We start from the raw sequence: 19,981 nt of genomic DNA, 5'->3' as shown, positions 1-19,981 counted from the left end.
CTGGACCTAAACTTATATAAATTTACTTTTTCTCACATCCACTGTCGATCTGGGTCCTCCAATGGTGCCGGATGGACTGTGGGGGTCCATTCAAGGGTGCAGTGCAGGCAGTACAGGGTCCTCTAGGGGTGCAAAGACACCGCATGTGAAAAATCAGAATATAGCTAGAACAAAATGCAAAATAAAGCCGCTTTTCCATACCATGTGTTCAAAAGAACAAAACAGTCATTTCGATAAAATTTTATAATTTTTTTATTTAAAAATACTGGAGTTTTATAGCACACAGACAAAACACTGTAAATAACTGCCTCAAATCTGGCAGCAACCGACCGTCACATAGTTTTGAGTGCACAATGTGTTTGTGCATTTCTCTGTCCATATGTCTTTACCATATGGATCTATAATATTTTCTAAAGTGTCAATAAACCTGCTCTGCGCCACAGTTCAAGTTTGTATTCTACTTATTTTTCTCAGCAAACTCTATACAGGCTTTGTATTTTCAGGACACCAGTATTTTAGAATGGCTAGAGCAACATTTCAGATGCAAGGATGGCCCGGCGGTAAGTCCAGTTATGAACGAAATATTCAGTTACATTTCTTTTTTAATGCACATCTTGTGTTCCTAATATATTCCATAGGAGTTATTTCGGTAAATGTGTTTCCACCAGAGTTTATGCACATTTCTTCTTATCGAATAAAAAATGTTTCCCCTTCAACTGAGCGTATACATTCCCAAAATGCGCAAACAAATATATGGATGGAAACACCAGCTATTGTGACCCTGTAAAAAGAAAATATGTCTAAAATGGCACTATGCCATACTATATAACTGGATATGCCATATCCAGTTATACAGTATGTGCTGCAAGATGCATGCCAAAAAAATTTAACCACCATCGTCCAACGAATTGCTGTGATTCTACAAAGGCTTCAGTAATCATCACTCCTGAAAGAGTTCCCATAGTGTCCTGTAGTAGAGAAACTATACCCTTTTTAGCTTTTTTTTTTTTTTTATTTTTTTTCCTTTTTTTTTTTTTGCGTTCTTCAGCGATTTGATGACTTATTTACTGCCCAAATGGTTTTCCCTTAACTGATGTTGTCCAGTACTGGTTTAGTTGGCAGCCAACTAAAAATAACAGCATATAGATCAATCAAAGGATGTTTCTGAAAACATTAAATGCAATAAATGTGAAACCATTACTACAAGACAGCAAAAGATTATGTGGAGGTGAATGACTCTAGAAGCTGATTTGTTATTTTGTTCCCATTGGCTCCTCAGCTCAGATAGGAGATGATATCTGCAATGCATAATACTGCGGTTCCGGCATTCATTAAAATATTAAAGGAGAGGAAATGTAAATGGAAGTCTTTTGTGGAACATCTCATATTGCACACAGCTCTGCTGACTGGGAACACTACTGCAAGTTCAGACCTCTTTTTTCTAGCTTAATGTGCAGCTGACATGCCAATTCTTTTGTTTCTGGCATTCAGCCTTCAACTTGGCCCCAGCAAATGATGCCAAAACTGGAAAACGAGACAAAACAGAGGAATTCACTGGTGTTGAACAGGATTATAGATTGAAATCAAGTGTGAGGTATTCACTCTCTCACGTTTAGGAGGTCTACTGTAAGAATGCTATTCTGAAGGGTAAAGAATGATACTGGAATGCTCAGAGGAATTTATCACTAGAATCACATTATAATGATTGTTAGGGAAGATATCTCATCATTAAACGTCATTCTTTAAAAAAAAATACTTTTTTGAAGGGGTGAATAAGGGTCACCAAGAGTAGTCAAGGGAAACATTCTCTAACCACTGAATAAAAAAAAATGATATGCTAGTACACAAACATAGACATCCAGTTACTGAAGTTGAACACTAGTTCATGGTCATAACACTTTTGATGGAGGCGAGCGCTTGAGTTCTGATCTGTACTACTTAATTCTTTACAATACATAGTGTCAGTAGTGAATTTAAACAACCAGTTTAGAGCTGACTAAACTGTATTTTTCACATTTATAACACATGCCACTCATACATACATTCTCATACATGCCACTTTATAATTGTATATGCATTTTTATTACCACCTATTCTTCTATCATGCTCAATTGTGTTACTATAGCTTAATTTTTATGACTCATTGTATTGTTGTAGCTTCCTAGTGAAATGAACACTAGAAGCACTATGACGACATACGTTGTAATTTTTACACAAATCACAAGTAAAACAGCAGATTATCAGTTCATAAACACTTACGTTTCTTCCTGTTCTTCCTCACACAATGTAATTTTATGTCATCTAAACAATTTTACTGTAGTGCATGACTCATATGTGTTGCAAGACCTTATTTTGAGGGCTTCAGTCTCCCTAAAATTCATCTCAGATCCCCTAAAAATCTGTGAAACTGCAATCAGCACATAAATCTTTGATCACTAATTGACTTTCTTGTCTATAAAGACTGACTTTAGCGTGAGCAAATAGTATGAGAGCGGGCTGTGAATGAGTATATCATTGGTTTGAATAACTGAACAAATAAACCCCCTTCACTGAACCTATCAGGGGTGCATTTCCTGTACAAATACGTGACACCCTGCCTACCACCATAGTATGATACATCATTAGAGAAATTAACAAAGTAGTCATGACTGTTTCCTGAAGCCATATTAACTATGTCGCACATCCATTGTTTGATTTTAACAATATAGAGCTGTCATTAATGACATTACACAGGGGGTGAAGATATAACTTCTGCAGATATAAAATTATAATAGCTCTATACGTACTCCGGAAAGTTGTTTAATGTGTTAAAGCTGCCAGAGGCACAGAGCTTCATGTATTAAATGATACAGATAGGCTACAGTCCGCTGCAATAGTAGGGCTGCCCTCTACATTAGACTCCGGGGTTCCCCCGATGCACTTGATCACATAGCACATGCACATTCTTCTAAAACCTATAAGAACACCACTTATGCATTAACATAGATACATAAGCTGTGTTCTTCGACAGAAGCCATGTGTTAAAGCGTTTTCTCTTAACAGCCTTTAATCCCTTAAAGAGCTGCATTCACATTTATATGACGCTTCAGAATTGCATATTCTGCAAAACCCGGAATAAGCACTTTTCTTAAGTGCATGTAAACATGCATAGTTGGTTAAAGGTGCTTTTGGGAATCGCACCCTTGAACGCCACAAATCGATCATCTCATTCATCAGTGAGTCTATTGACCGACTGAAGGATAATAAGAGGATAATTCATATGAGCGAGAACGACATCTCGATGCCGACCCGCTGACTGCTCTGCTTCCGCCAGAATCAGCCAGTCGTCGATGTAGTTCAGAATGCGTATGCCCTGCAGCCTGAGTGGGGCCAGAGCTGCATCTATGCACTTCGTGAACGTGCGGGGTGACAGAGCTAGACCGAATGGAAGCACCCGATATTGGTATTCTTTGCCTCCCTCAACTGTGTTGAGGGAGGATGGAGACATGGAAGTAAGCGTCCTTCAAATCTATCGTGACAAACCAGTCCTCGGATCTGATTTGAGTCACTATCTGTTTGAGTGTGAGCATCTTGAATTTCAATTTCATGACTGCACGATTCAGCAAACAGAGATCTAAAATTGGACGCAACCCCCCATCCTTTTTTGGAACAATGAAGTATCGGCTGTAAAACCCCGATTCTTTGTCGGGGGAGAGACTCTACTTCTTGCTCCATTACCAGAGCCTGCTCGGGATGTACTACCGTGAGTAACACCCCGTTGTAACGAGGCGGAGGAGAACCGAATTGGATTCTGTAACCTTTCTCTATTATCTGCAGGACCCAAGGAGATATATTCGTCAGATTCTTCCACTCTGTCAGAAAATCTACTAAGGGTACCAGTATCTCGAGACTGGTCTCTTTTGTTAAAGGAACAGCTGCTTGTTAGCCGTAAGTACGGTCCTCAGATCCGGCTTAGACTTAGCCGACTTCGGCTGAGAGCGTTGGCTCGGTCCCCAAGATTTATTCGGGGGAGCACGAGACGCAACACTTATTTTCTGTTGCACACGTTGCGAGGAACTTGGCTGGGGATGCTCACGCCCAGCATCCCCAGGGGGATGGACTCGGCGAGGAAGGAATTTTTTAAAAGCCTCAGATTGTTTTTTATTTTCTTGAAACCTTTCAACAACCGTAGTCACCGAAAAGACCAGAGGGAGACATAGGGGCATCTAAAAGAAAAGCCCGCTCTTTATCTTTAATCTCTGCAAGATTTAACCAAAGATGTCTCTCAGTAGCTACGAGGGCTGCCATAGACCGCCCAATAGCACGGGCGGTCTCCTTCGTAGCTCTGAGAGAAAGATCTGTAGCCTGACGAAGTTCTCGAATTTCGTCGGGACTAACTCCCTCACTCCTATCGATATCCCCCAGCAGATCTGCCTGATAGGCTTGGAGCACTGCCATCGTGTGCAGACAGGCTCCAGCTTGACCTGCTGCCGTATAAGCCTTACTCACTAAATTGGATGTGGTTTTTAGTGGTTTATTCGGCAACATGGGATCCTTCAGGGACGATGCTGACCCAGGAGACAGATAGCTCGCGGGTGTCTGTTCCGCTGGGGGCATCGACCCATAACCAAAATCTTTCAGCCCCTTTATATTTGAATATGTGTGAACATGGGGACTAAAAAGACATGACGAATATGGTTTATTCCATGATCTACATAGGTCACTATGTAGATCAGGAAAAAATGGAAGGGCCCGTGGTTGAGATGAAACATTAGATGTGAGAAAATGCTCGTCTAATTTGCTTTTAGGACGAGTATCTCTTTTTTCTGCTGGCCAGTCAATATTTAATTTATTAACAGCACGAGTTATCACCTCAATAAGCTCCTCATATGCTGGGGAGAGGGATAGCGAATCCTCTCGCCTTATTGTGTTTGTGTCACTCTCACAAATGCTCAGTAACTCTACCTCCTCAGAGCTAGAGCACCGAAGCGTCGGGCTCTCTTCCCGGGCGGAAGAAGCCGCAGCGCGGGCTTCCGACACCGGCAAGAGAGCAATGGATCCCTCGGGTAAAGGAGGAGATAAGGCAGAGCCTGTCTCCAACCCCGCCGAGAGATCCATTTGCGAACCCCAAGTGAGCCTTATCCGTGCTGCCTCGGCAGCCGCGGGTCCAGAACCCTGAGGTTCGCGAACCTGTCCATCATCCTCAAATGCGGACAGACGGGAGCGGAGCATGCGGAGCGGCAGATGCTCACAATGCTGACAGTCAGTCTCCTCGAAGGCTGACATCGCATGCTCCACTCCCAAACAAACTACACAAAGCTCATGTGTATCTCCACCCGTGATATAACGAGGGCAAGGAGAAGCACAGGCTTTAAATAGTTGTTTCGCCATAATATCCAATATAATGAGAGACAGACAACAATAAATATGACACAGTTTTGACACAGAGCGCTTTGCTGAGGCACAAAAGCTAACGCGAATAACGCACCGGATGTGCTTATATCCTTTCCTGGTCATGACGTCACCCGCCCGTGGCGTTCATTCATTCCATTGACTAGTTGACATACGTGCTTCAGAGGTAATCACGCAAAGGCGTTCCCAAAGCGTCATCGACGCATCGCTAGTTCCCTCGTAAGGGAACTGAATGAATCAGTGAACAAATCTCAATAAATCTTTTTGGTAAACAAATTCAAAATAATTGAGTCACAAGTTAATGACAGAAATAGAAATATCTTCTGGAGGTTATTTTTTATAAAAAAATAAATACAAAAAATATTTTATAGAAAATTACAATATTCTGAATTATATATATTATCAGGCTAGCTTGAATGATGTAACAGTAATTAAAAAAATAAAATACCATCTGTGCAACAGAGTGGAATACATTAAATGTGCAAATTTTATAGTGTAATTGGGGGCTGAGCCCCCCTAAGATTGACATTTTAAAATCTCCCCTTGGAATGACATGTAAACCGATCAATTTTAATTCATTACATAACCAACTACATTTAAAAGCTTTTTCGAGTTTAATCAAATTATGCAGTATCATCTGAGTTGCACTTGTGATGCAAAGGACCAGAATACGAGTCCTTATGAGCATGCAAGTCGACATGTGAGCCAAAACTGTCATAGAAGCACCACAAAATGATATGGATGCTTCAGAAATTGAATTTTTCATATCATATTTGCTTTTATGACACTATAGGTTAGGTTTAGGTTTAAAGGTGGGGAAGTATGTTTTGGTGAAACTTGATAGAGCATTAACCTTTAAAACCCTAATCTGTTCGGGAGAACATTTACGCTTTTAGCGCCACACAGTTAACTGCGGAAATGCTGCGATATTATGTATACTGAGTCACATCATTTTCAACAAATGAGGGCAAGTACTGCTATTTGCTGTGTTGTTGAAAATTTGAAAAATAAAACTTTGACTTATGACTTTGAATTTTATATTAGGTCTACCTATCACTTTGGTTCTATTTGATAAAATTTTCAAATACATTTTCAAAACTGTTAGTACTAGTATCAAACTAGCATCAGTACAAGTTTACAGGTTCACCTAGTCCTGGAATGCATTACGGTAAAATTATTTGGTGTGCTGTCCATAACGGAGTGGCTCAAGTACAGGACTACCACTGATTTCTCATTTGATGTTGTTGTTGCTTGTGATTCCTTGATTTTTAATTCACAGTCTCCTGTGATCCTCCTGTGAACGGATTGAAAAATCTTTAGTATTACATCTGTTATGAGAATGTCTTTTTTAAATAATTGTCTTTGCAGCGTGGAGCATTTACCAGTGTTTCCATTGATTGTGGTATAAATAATGGGGTGGTTGTACTTGCTCATTGTAAGTTAGTGTTATTTCATGATGCATAAACTAATGTTAACAAATACAACTTTTGATTTTTTAAATGTATTAATATATGTTGAAATTACATTATCCAAAATTAACAAATGCTGTAAAATATTGTTAGTTCATGTTGACTAAAGTTGATAAACAAATGGAACCTTATTTTACTGTGTAATATTTTATATTCATATTCATACTTGTTCTTACATATTCATATTCACATTTGCGATGTATAGGTTTTCTGTTATTTTCCTGTTGTTTTATGTAAAAAAAGTGATAGAGTTCTGTGAATTCTAAGCTTTCAAAAGGTACCACAGATGACTATTTTTGTATCCAGAGACTTTCACATTTTACGTGTAAACTTATTAGACACTCCTTGCCCCACCGATCTGGAATGATCTGGTTAAGACTTTATTCTGAAAAAAAAAATTAAAATGCTCCATAGAGTATTGATCTATTAGGAATATTCCTCCATATGTAAAATGAAGAAACTGAACACTGAAATTTTTTTCTTCTTCTTTAAACTGTGCACCTCTGGTGAGGCACTATATAAATGTAACATTATTTTATTTTCTTTATTAATATTTTTTATAAATAATAATAATAAAGAAATTCTTATTGTAAAAATACTTACAGGACATAATTAATTATTATTATTATCATTATTATTATTGATACTATTATTATTATTAGGCTATTATTATGAAAAGGCATATTTTATTAATAGAAACTATAAATGTAAGAGTAACATTTAAAAATCAACATTTCATTTAGTTTTAAGCCCCGCCTGCACCCAATTCTATATAAATACAGAGACAAATACAGATAATTTTGTCATATGAACAGATACTGATACGAATACAGATAATAGCTTTGCTGCACACCCCTAATATTAGTGCTATCAGTTGAATAACATTTTTAATCGCAATTAATCACAGCTGTTAGAAGTGCTGAACATTGACACTATATATGCTTATTTTCTTGCCAACATGTATTTATTTCCATCTTATGAAAAGAAAAAACAATATGTTGCAATATAATGCTTTATTAACATTTTCCAAACAAAGCCTTCAACAATATAAAGATAGAAATGCACTCAAATATCACCAGTTTACGTAACATTAAATGTTTCAAAAGTCTAAGTGGGAGGTTGACTAATTGAAAGTACTAGTCCCCACATAGGTTGCATATTCATTGTAATGGGCATTACATCCCTTGAACTCTCATCCTCCACAATATAAATCTGCTGGTAGACTGTGGCTATCTGCTTTGCTACAGCAATCGTGAAGCTGCGTTCATGATTCACGTCAGGGCAGCAATGCCAGTATCCAGTCCCGTCTGTGCATGTTTTGTCCATCAAAAACTCTAAGAGCTCCTTTCTCCATCATTTCATCACTGACAGTTAAAAGCTGTCAGAGAGTCTTTTATTTACTGAGATAACAACCTTTGCAGCTCTATCATAAGAGAGAGGTAACGGTCAACTAGCGTTATGAGAGTACCACCCGTAGAATATCTATGGGACAGCCGCGTTATGCTGTTTTATTCTATACTTATTTTAGGCTCTACTTGGTAGAAAGACTCTGCCACTGTTGTGTCTCTGTTTGTGGTCTGTACGTCAGTATAATGACTCAGAACGGACACATTACAAAGGCTCCGCCATTTCACACCAGTGTTTATGCTGCATTAACGGTAAATGTGTTAATCACGATTAAGAAAAATTAACATGGTAATGCAGCATAAACAATGGTGTGAGGGGCAGAACCTTTGTAATATGTCCGCCCAGAGTCATCACACTAACGTACAAGCAACAAACAGACACACAACAGCACCTGATTTCGGTGGAAATGTGCTTTATTGTCATGAAAAATAGTCACAATGCCAGAAAATCCTACTGGTTCTAAAAACATGCTTCATTTTCTTTATGCTTAATTTATTTCTTTGATTGTGATTATGATGAGATTCACCCTTCTGTCGATTCAGCAATTCCCCATACTATCTACGATTATTTGTTTTTTCCTTATGTAGTTTAGTGACTCATATACTTCATAATAAATTACTTGTTCGATGAGAGGGAAAGGGATTACTTTTTCAGTTGTTTATTAGATTGTCTTTGTGTTTGTCACAGAGTATTCTCAAAAGAGTGCAATCTTCAACGCTGAGCACACAATGCTACTTAAACACAACTGTAAGATAATTTTATCATTGTCAACAGATAGACGGCTCGTTATCTTTGTGCACATTCACATACATTTCAGAGCTCCCGTAGGACATGTCATAAAAATCTGCTACGAATTGGAAGTTTGTAAAGAGTCTCTGGCCGCTGTTTACTGTCATCTCACTTTAATATATCTGTGCATCAGTATCCTTTACTAATAACAACATCAAGAAAAAACTATTCTCACAGAACATTCTTCAATGTAATTGATTTGGGAGCTCCCAAGCACAGCTTAAACATAAAGATGTGCACAAAAGAGAAACTAGTGACCATAAACAAATCACACAAACCTTACCTGTGACAGCTTTAGAGGAACTATTTACATCCACATCCACTCACAGTCATCTTAAACTTATTTAGATTAAATCATTAGGCCTTTTTCAAGGCAACATAAAGCTACCAAAGTAGAGGTGTTTTCTAATGTCCACATGCTAATATCCACCTGGCAGATGATAAAAACATGTGTCCTCTTTTGACTTTGAGCGGGAAGTAACATCCTAGCACTGCATAGTAACACCCAAGCAACCACTCAGAACACCAAGGCAAATGCAGAACAATCAGTCCAGGTTATTTTAACATTAATTTTGAAATTTGTGGCAAACAAATTAATTTAAATGACGCAATTGAGTCGGTCTCCCTACCCTCTAAAAATATGGTATATTTGTATATATCTGAATATTTTGCAATAGACTAAATATTCTTGCTATACTCATCAACAATGTTTAATCAATAGTTTTATATCTTTTCCATTGATTTTAATTAGATTAAGTCAATCACAATGCTTTGTGGGTTGTAGTTCATTCCATCATGAAAGACGTTCAAGTGCACAATCTTGTACCGTCGTTTTTTTATCTGGTTTTCAAATACTTTTCTGCTTCAAGTCAAAAAATGTTATGTTGTAATTCACCTCGAAGCTGGATTGAACACTTCTGAAGGATTTTATGGGAAAAACAATTAATGGAAGAAAAACTTCCTAAGTCATGACAACTGAAAAAGTGGGCAGGCACCATTGTGACCTATATCTGGATATCTCTGTTCCACATGTTCAATGGTTTAATGGGTGTTCTTGAAGCTATGATTCATTTTCTGAATTCTATAATTCTGCCTTGGCAAACATCATTAGTGCTCTTTCCTTCCTGAGAAACACAATTTTTCATCACAAAATATAATAACTCCCTTCTGAGTCAAACGTTCTTTCCCATTGTCCCTTTGTTGTTTCCTGGTAACAGAAAGACCAGATGTTGATCTCTCTCTCTCTCTCTCTCTCTCTCTCTCTCTCTCTCTCTCTCTCTCCTCTCTCTCTCTCATACACACACACAATGTGTAGTGTCCAGAAGGCTTGCGGCCTATGAAGGATGGTTCGGGTTGCTATGACTACTCTCTTGGCACGGACTGTACGGATGGGTTTAATGGTGGCTGTGAGCAGTTGTGTCTTCAGGAACTGGTTCCTCTACCTGATGACCCCACCTCCAGCAATGTGCTTATGTTCTGCGAGTGAGAAGAGCACACATATACATATACACAAATACATTACCAGTCAAAAGTTTACACACATCTTAGATCAATATTTAAGTCATAACTCAAATGGACTTATGTGAATTATGAAGTAACTATATTTGAGCTTCTTCACAGTTGACAACTGTGTCTATATTCCAGCTCTGCATGCTCTGTACATTCTCTCAACCAACTGGGTTGCTTATCAAATAATATTGAAGTAGTTCCAATGTATGCTAAACATTTGGCTACTGTCACAGGTAAGGGGTGGTTGTGGCTCAGGGTGTGGCTCAGGTGGTAGAGTGGGTTGGGCACTAATCGCAGGGTTGGCAGTTCGATTCCTGGCCCACATGACTCAACATGCCAAAGTGTCCTTGGGAAAGACACTGAACCCCAAGTTGCTCCCAATGGCAGGCTAACACCTTGCATGGCAGCTCTGCCGTCAATGGGTGAATGAGTCGCTGTGTAAAGCCCTGTAAAACCGCTAAGGTTAAAAAGGTGCTATATAAGAGCAGACCATACTCTTAAAAAATAAAAATAAAACATTGTATGATGGACTGTGCGATACAAAATTAATGCAATCAGATCAATTGAATGCTAGATTTGTATTAATTATATTTTCTTATCAGAACCATTCTCAATTAAAACATTTAATAAATACTGAGAATTAGATTTAAAAAAAATAAAAATAATTCAGAGGGAAAGGCTAGTTGACAGTTACACGCAATTTACCAAATTTTTGTACACAAAGAACTATCAAAATAAGATAGATTGACTGACTGATTGATTGATACAGAAATTTGTACATGGGTGTTTGTTTAACTACTTGTATTAATTTGATAAAATTTCAAATTTTAAGGTCACATTTAAGGCCACATTTAGGTCGCATTAAACTGACTTTTAAAGTTTTACCAGGCCTTTATCATTTATTTTTGGTACTTGTCAAATATCTTTATGTACATATTTTACAGTTTTAGCCTTGTCTCAAACACAGACTTACATTTACATTTATTCATTTGGCAGATGCTTTTATCCAAAGCGAATTATCATAAGGAGACAGTGGTACGAAAAGCACCACATTACAAAGTTTCACTAGCATCAGAATAGTATTCAAAATAGATTAAAGTAAAACAAGAATTTGACTGGTTACTTACAATATAAAAATATATATACAGACAGACAGACAGACCGACAGATAGACATACAGATATATAGGTGCTTAGATTTTATTATAAATGTGATAATGTGCTAATTTTGTTTTCATGTTTATTTGTCTTTATTTAATTTTTGATGCTTCATCATCATGCAGTAACACATTCAATATATAGTAAGTTTTTTGTGTGTGATCACTCAGGTGTGTGCAGGAATATAAGTTGGCGGCTGACGGGCACAGCTGTCTTCTTCTCGCTGATCACTGTAAAGGGCCCAAATGCCCAAGACAAGACGTCCGCTTCAACAACACGCTCTTCCGCGAGATGCTGCATGGATACAATAATAAAAGCCAGCAGGTTAACCTGGGACAAGTCTTTCAGATGACATTTAGGTGAGTTCTGTCTGTGCTTACAGAACCGCTTCTGTCTCTCTACAGTGGCTTCAGCTTTTGGATGTTTAGCAATTTAGACATTATATGATTTTCATGGTTTTATACATTGTCTTTTTCTTTATAATTATTTATTGTGATATATAGTGCAATAGTGGGGTTCCAGATCTCATTCTGTATATTTTTCCCATGAAGAACTTGGTTTTTAACAATAATGTATAAAAACCTTTCAAGACAGTCATGAGCTTGAAGAATGTTAAGCGATGGCATATTTTTTTGTAGAAGTCAGTATGATTTCATAAAAATGTTTGTGCTAAATTGCCAAATTCCTATTCAAGAAGTTTGTGTAGGCCCTCCAATTTGGATGATATTGTTTTATATTGTGCCGTCAAAACCGATTCGATAACGTGATTGACAATGCTACATTGGATGAATATTTCATCCCTCCATCCCTTATTTTCAGCAACTTTTCTTTTACAAATCAAAATCTGTAAAGTTGTGATTCATCTCAGAGCTGGTTGGTTTGGTTCATAGCTTAGAACTCTTTACTGATTACTTTTTTTAAATCCCTGTGGAGAAAACAAACTGGAAGAATACTTGCAGAACCAAGGCCACTGAAAAAGGGGGGTAAAGCTTAATTGCTATATGTTTTGATTATGTCAAGAAACAATACTTTTTCAGTACTTCTGTCCGACTAGAGAAAGAGAAACTTTATTCCACAAACATCTTTCACAGAATGTGTCCCATTTAAAAATAATTACATTAATTTAAAACCAACATGACTACTTCGATGTCCATTTGCAGCTTTCACATTCACTTACACTAGATGGGCTTGTTGTGGCGAAGCGGTTCTTCTGATGAACACAAACCCTCAGTCTCTATTAGCTCATCAGTGTTGTGTGTCAGTGGTAATTTCAGTGCTATACTGCCACTGTCAAACCCCTGAAAGCCATTTCACTGTCTGCAGAATAAAGACTAATGTTTCCCTTTCAAAGATAACTCTGCTGTTTCACACAATTGAGCTCACTGCTGCCTGTTTCAAGAATCAGTCATAATGTTGTGCTTCTTTGATTGTATACATTTGTGTGGATATTAATGCATAGAGGTTCTTACAGGTGTATGACATCAGATTGTGAACAGACATTACTCTGTGTCAAATGTTATATCTGCTTGGCTGTATTTTAAAACAGCACATGGGTTTTCCATTAAGAAGATTAGGTGCTGGTCAACGTATCTGGGAATGATACATTTTGCTGGGCAATTGTGAAGAAACCTCTTTGTGTTGTTTATTTTACACTCAAACCGTGGGTGGAAAATAATTAGTAATTTACCAGATTTTAAAAAATTCCAATGTCAAATGTACATCAAGTCAATCCCTGACACATCAGCGTCACCTTGAGGAAGAAATAGCAATATGTATGCATACACTCATATGGAATACTGATAATTCACCATTGTCATACAAAAAATCAACATGATATATTAGTAATGTATCAAGATATAACATGATATAAGTAGTAATGGAGTATAGTAGAGAATGAAGTACTCATTTGTCTAGTAATAAACAAAGAAATGTGCATGTCATATGGTAGGAAAATATGTAGACACAAAATAATCATACAAATGTTATTTATTTAAGCGCAAAAAAAGACACTATTGCATATCTAGTGTCTTTAATGACCCTATACACTTGTGATAATTAATAAAAAAGCAGTTATAATTTATTTATTTTTTGCAATTTTGACGTTTTTGTCTGTTGCATTATTCTGAAGAGAACGGATGAGGAATACTGAAGAGGTTTGAGCTTCACTCCAAAAAATGGATGAGGTACAGGGGGTGGAATGAGGTCACGGATCACTAAAGACCCAAGCAATGCATTATGCTTTTGCACCAGATTCATCTCGTGTCGCTTCACTTTCTCACTGCAAAACAATATTTTTTAATTCATCTTTATTTACTTATTTTACAGTAAAGCTATCTAAAAACCCTTAAAACAAGATTCATTTACTTGAGAAGAAACACTGCATAAGATAAGTGTATGGTCTTCAGTCATATTTACACAATCATAAAGGGGTTATTCTGTTTTGTGTATACCTATAAACTTTTTACCAAACTTTTCTCCTTGTTGAATGTGTTTGACTAGCATACCGAACTGAACGAATGACATGTTTCTTCTCTTTCAGTCATTCAGCAGATCCTTGTTCACGAACGAGATGACTGAGTGATTCAAAAATGTACAACCCATTCTGTCAAGACAGATAGATATAGAAAGTTTAATTTAAGTGCTTTAGCAACAATATAGACACAGTAAATACACACTGTTGTGTACACACACAACATAACAATAAACATTTGACAGTTGTACTATATAAAAATACATACATTATAAACAAGGCACCTCATTTAGTCCTGGTTCTCTAAGGATCAAAGATGTCTTTGTGCATGGTGGATAGATGAATTGTAAAGTCTAATAGCAGAAATAATAAATGACCTCCTGTCAGTCTATTGCTGAACTGATAAGGATTTTTTTTGGTGAAACAATGCTTAGTTAAGATGCAGACTATAAGAGAAATAACTGACAACCTCACACAGGCAACTGAACATTTCAAACGTGCCCGTAAATAATCAATTGACTCTTTTTGACATTACATAAACTGTACCGAGACTCAGATTCTTGTGAAGGCAAGACTGTTGAAGTTTTTTTTTTTGTTTGCTGAGGCAAGGATCACTTTTACTATTTTTCATATGTAGGGTTAGGATTTTCTCAAAAAAAAAAAAAAAAAACATGATAAGAATAATAAGATATATTATTGACAAATTTAGTACTTATTTTCACCAAAGTTCCTCAAAAACAATACTCAAACAGATGCTTTTAGAATGCATTCAAACATTTTGTAAGTCAGTGCTTTTACACACTAAATGGACTGAAATGGAGGAAATATAAAGTACTTATTCCCAGCAAGAACACAATGTTCTCCACAGGATAAGATGGTGGATTGTGGATAACGCCTTTCAGAAGGGCTCTGTTGTGATTTGCGTTTGTCTTCCTTTATCTTTCGCAGATTAATGTTTTTTTGTGAGCAACAATAGAATGCTCAAGCTGAGATTTATTGGAGATGAAGGAGATGCTTTTTTATTGTTTTTGGTCCTTGTTTAAAAGGATTAACTAAATGGGGGCCACAAAATGTATCGCTCGTTCAATGTGACCATGAGTTATTTTGTCTTAAGGAGTATTCTGGGTTATTTACTTAATATCTACCACTAAAAAACTATTTAGATTGTCCCTCAGAACTGAAGACATAGTGTATACTGTAAAAAAACAAAACAATGGAGTTTTATGGGGCAAGCGGACAGGAGAGTTGAAAGCAGCAGTGATATGTGAAGCTCATAAATTTGTGAAAACACTCACATGAATTCTTGAGGAATAAATAAATATATATATATATATATACACACACACATATATATATATATATTTAAGCAATATCACACGACCAACAGTGTGATATAGCCCTACAAAAATTAAAAGAGAGGTGTAAGGTTGTAATTCGTCCATTTGAGTAGGGATATATATAATATATATATATATATATATATATATATATATATATAAATGGCGGACTAAACTCCTCGTGTGGAGCTAATTCAAAATGTAGGGCTATATCACACTGTTGGTCGTGGTGATATTGCTTAAATATATATATATATGTGTGTGTGTGTATATATATATACTTATATATGTATATATATATATATATTTAAGCAATATCACACAAGCAAGAGTAAAGACATAATTTATAATTAGCGTTTATTCATTATTAATTAATAATTAAATTAAATAATATAATTTAATTCGTTAAATTCTATCCTCGGGGCACCACACTTTGACAAGAGATAAATGATAGTAAGTGACTGATCAAGTCTCATAAAATTCAAAATAATCAAAAAGGGGAAGAAGCTAGTCGGATTATTGCCATACGGATCCAAAGGTTTGCTTCTAACAACAACAATTTAACAATACTTAAGGTAGTTCTTGACGTGGCAGAGGCTGGCTTCAACACAATATTCAAACAAACAAACCAGGAGCACTTATTACAATATAACAAGATTTATTATAATCAATATTTATTATAATCAAACAGCAATGAACACTGCCAATACTAAATGAATATAACACAAAAACATAAAATGGAAATCGTAACTAAATGGTGGAGCTATATGCTAGTGTATGTGTGTGTGTGCCGAGTCGGTAACGAAGACACAAAATGGCGGACTAAACTCCTCGTGTGGAGCTAATTCAAAATGGAGGGCTAGGCCGGAAAGGGCGGAGCCAACGATTATGTGAAGGTGTAGGGAAAGCAAGATGGCTGGATCAGATCCAGCACAACGGAGCTAATACCACGTGTGGGTGATAATGAGCAGACACACAAAGGAACTGAACGAAACAGGTGGGAGAATTTGAAAAACACCAGCCTGATTCATACATAAACCGCAGCATAAACTGCTGCTCGCTCCATGAATTTCAGTGTGCGTGAGAGAGAGAGAGAGAGAGAGAGAGAGTGAACAAACAGGGGTTCATGCAATGTAACAGAGGAGACATGCTGGTGACAGCACGATTGAATCGTTGATTCAGATCACTCAATAAAATAGCATTTCCCCAAAAATGACGATCTCTTAACTCCAAACAGCAATCAGCGATCGTAGTTAAATGTACAGTTGTAAACAAAACATCAAACGTTCAGCGATTGTAGTTAACATACAAATGTAAACAAACCATTAAACATTCAGCGATCAAATATATGATTTAGCTTTATAAGAAAAGTCACAGTTTCTAAACTAAATCTTCCCAGATATCAAGCCTTACTTGTGAAATCCTGTGTGATTTCAGCAGGGTTGTCTGTTGGATTCCTGTTGCATTGAGCGGTCAGGAGAAAACAATCTGGATTCGGTCCTTTGTCTCACGCTCGTCAGCGAAAAGACACGTCTCTGTGTTGTTTCTCGGGTCCGGTGATCGCGAGAAACACGGGAGGTAGTCAACGTTGAGAGAAAACGATTGAGAAGGGAAGCTGGTCGCCTTTTCCGTTTTCTAAATAAATTCACTGTTGTCTCGCAGTGAAGATGAAATGAACCGGTTGTACCAAGGACACTAAACGACTGGAACAAAGCTAAGTTAATCTTACTCTACCGTGGCCAAATGGTGAGGTTTTGAAAAACGTGGTCTCTTTGTCCAGAAGGAGGGGAATTCCTTTGTGTAGATATGTCTCTTTAGAGGGCAGCGAGGCTGTAGATGTAGCAGTCAGGCTGGCTGCGGAGAGAGAGAGAACTCAAATGTTTCTGGGAAACTGAGTTCAATGTCTCCCCTTCGAAATGGTCATGGAAATTATCTATACAGAGAAAATTTACTTTATGGAGTCAGTAGACAATGCTTTGAGAACCATTGATACTTAATTCAGTCTAACTCTATTTGCAATCGGGTAACTCTAATTATATTAGAGAGACACCAGCACTTTCAGCAATGTGTGGAGATGTACTTGCGTTTCCTTGTATTTCCTTGTGTTGCTTTGGTTCTTTGGCTCTTTGTAAAAAGGTCTGGTTGTTCTGTCTATGTTTTGGACCTCTGACATGGATATCTGTTGCTGGGATGGTGAGGTGGGGCTTTGAAGTGAGGCCATCCACATATGGACTCGTGAATCCAGTTACGTGTGTTAACTGTAGAGCAGAGAGCTTTCTGGACTCTAAATTGTATAGAACTTGAGGGGTGTTGGACGAGGCTGCAAACCACGAGGGCCAGAGCACGGAGCAAGAGGAGAGAGAATAGAGCATTCTTCCGTGGTACCAGTGTCTTGAGTGTAGACACCCCAAAGGTGTCCTGAGCCAATTAGAAGTGACTTTTCTGAGTCACATGGTCAACTCCTTCCTTTTCAAAGTTGTTTTACAATCCTTTGTGTAAAGGATTCATAAACATTCCTGCTCGAAAAAGTACATGTTTTAATCATACATTATATATCTTGAAAACGGTGCAAGAGATATGACATTTGTTAACATCAACATTCTCAACATAAACAAGCAAGCATTTACATACTAAATACAACTTATATTCATGAATATTCATAATACAAGTAACAAAACATGAAAATATCTGATTATAAATCAGAATCGTTAAATGGTTTACAACATGGATAATACAAGATTAAGAATTATAAACCACCAATGTCAGTTATAAGTGATTACAATTCACTACACATATATTAAAAGGTACATCAGGCTATAATCATTAATTTGTCAGTTTTAAAAGTGATCACAGTTCATAACATCATTTTCAGAATTATCTAGCAAGGCTAGGTATTGTGTACGTTTTCAAATCAAATCACTTTATTGTCACACTACCATGTACACAACTGCAACAGTAGGTGAAAGTCTTGTGTGCAGTTCCAAACAACATAGCAGTCATGACAGTGATGAGACATATCCAAATTACAATAAACAACATATTTACACAACAAAATTTACATATCAAATGTACACGTAATTACACAACACAATAATAATATACAATGTACAGTAAATCCTCCGAGCGTTTTTCACACACCGCCTGTTATATATGTCCTGGAGGGAGGGAAGCTCACATCTGATGATGTGTCTGGCAGTTTGCACCACCCTTTGCAGGCTTTGCAGTTGTGGGCGGTGCTATTGCCGTACCAGTCGGTGATGCAGCCAGTCAGGATGCTGTCTACAGTACTGGTGTAGAACCGTGTGAGGATGTGGTGGTTCATTCCAAACTTCCTCAGCTGTCTAAGGAAGAAGAGGTGCTGGTGAGCTTTCTTCACAACGGCCTCAGTGTGGACAGACCATGTGAGTTCCTCAGTAATGTGGACACAGAGGAACTTGAAGCTGCTGACTCTCTCCACCGGTGCTCCATTAATGGTGATGGAGCTTGTAGTGGACTTCAGGAAGAAAGACAGAGAACACAGCCTCTTGGTTTTACTGACGTTGAGGGAAAGGTTGTGCTCCTGACACCAGCGTGTCAGTGTGTGCACCTCCTCTCTGTAGGCTGTTTCATCATTGTCATTGATCAGACCTACCACCATCGTATCGTCAGAAAACTTAATGTGGCATTGCCACACAGTCATGTGTGTATAGTGAATACAGGAGTCGGCTGAGAACACAGCCCTGCAGGGCTCCAGTGTTGAGGGTCAGTGATGAGGAGATGGTGCTGCCCATTCTAACCACCTGACGTCTGCCTGACAGGAAGTCCAGGATCCAGCTGCACAGTGAGCTGTTTAAGCCCAGAGCCCGGAGATTCACATCAAGCATGGAGGGCACTATGGTGTTGAATGCTGAGCTGTAGTCTACAAACAGAATTCTCACATATGTGTTCCTTTTTTCCAGGTGGGATAGAGCAGTGTGTATTGTAGATGCAATGGTATCATCAGTGGAGCGGTTGTTGCGATAGGCAAACTGCAAAGGGTCCAGAGAGATGAGCAGCACAGAGCAGATGTGATCTCTGATTAGCCTCTCAAAGCATTTGCTGATGATGGGGGTCAGAGCAACAGGATGCCAGTCATTTAATCAAGTTATTATTATTGCTTTTGTATAGGCACAATGGTGGATGTTTTGAAGCAAGTGGGGACTACAGACAGGGAGAGGGACCGGTTGAAAATGTTCAGAAAAACACCAGCCAGTTGGCTCGCGCACGCTCTGATGACGCAGCCCGGAATACCGTCTGGACCCGAGGCTTTGCGGATGTTCACCCGTCGGAAGGATCGGGTTACATCCGCAACGGAGACGGAGAGTGAACCATCATCTGTAGCGTCGGCCGCGAGTGCTCTCTCCATGAGGACAGTGTTATTGTCCTCGAAACGAGCATAACATTTATTAAGCTCATCCGGGAGAGAGGCAGCGG

The 19,981-nt window shown here is 37.9% G+C and overlaps 1 protein-coding gene across 1 annotated transcript in view; it reads left to right on the top strand.

Moving 5' to 3' along the window:
- Positions 1–19,981, top strand: part of LOC127633152 (astrotactin-2-like) — an 875,437-nt gene that overhangs the window by 573,789 nt on the left and 281,667 nt on the right. Inside the window, exons 12-13 of the mRNA XM_052112037.1 lie at positions 10,372–10,538; positions 11,893–12,081. Coding sequence (XP_051967997.1) covers positions 10,372–10,538; positions 11,893–12,081 — 356 coding nt within the window. The remainder of the gene's footprint in view (positions 1–10,371; positions 10,539–11,892; positions 12,082–19,981) is intronic.

Source organism: Xyrauchen texanus, chromosome 3, assembly GCF_025860055.1.
Source record: "Xyrauchen texanus isolate HMW12.3.18 chromosome 3, RBS_HiC_50CHRs, whole genome shotgun sequence".
NCBI classification, from domain to species: Eukaryota; Metazoa; Chordata; class Actinopteri; order Cypriniformes; family Catostomidae; genus Xyrauchen; species Xyrauchen texanus.
This window is presented reverse-complemented; position numbering and strand designations above follow the sequence as displayed.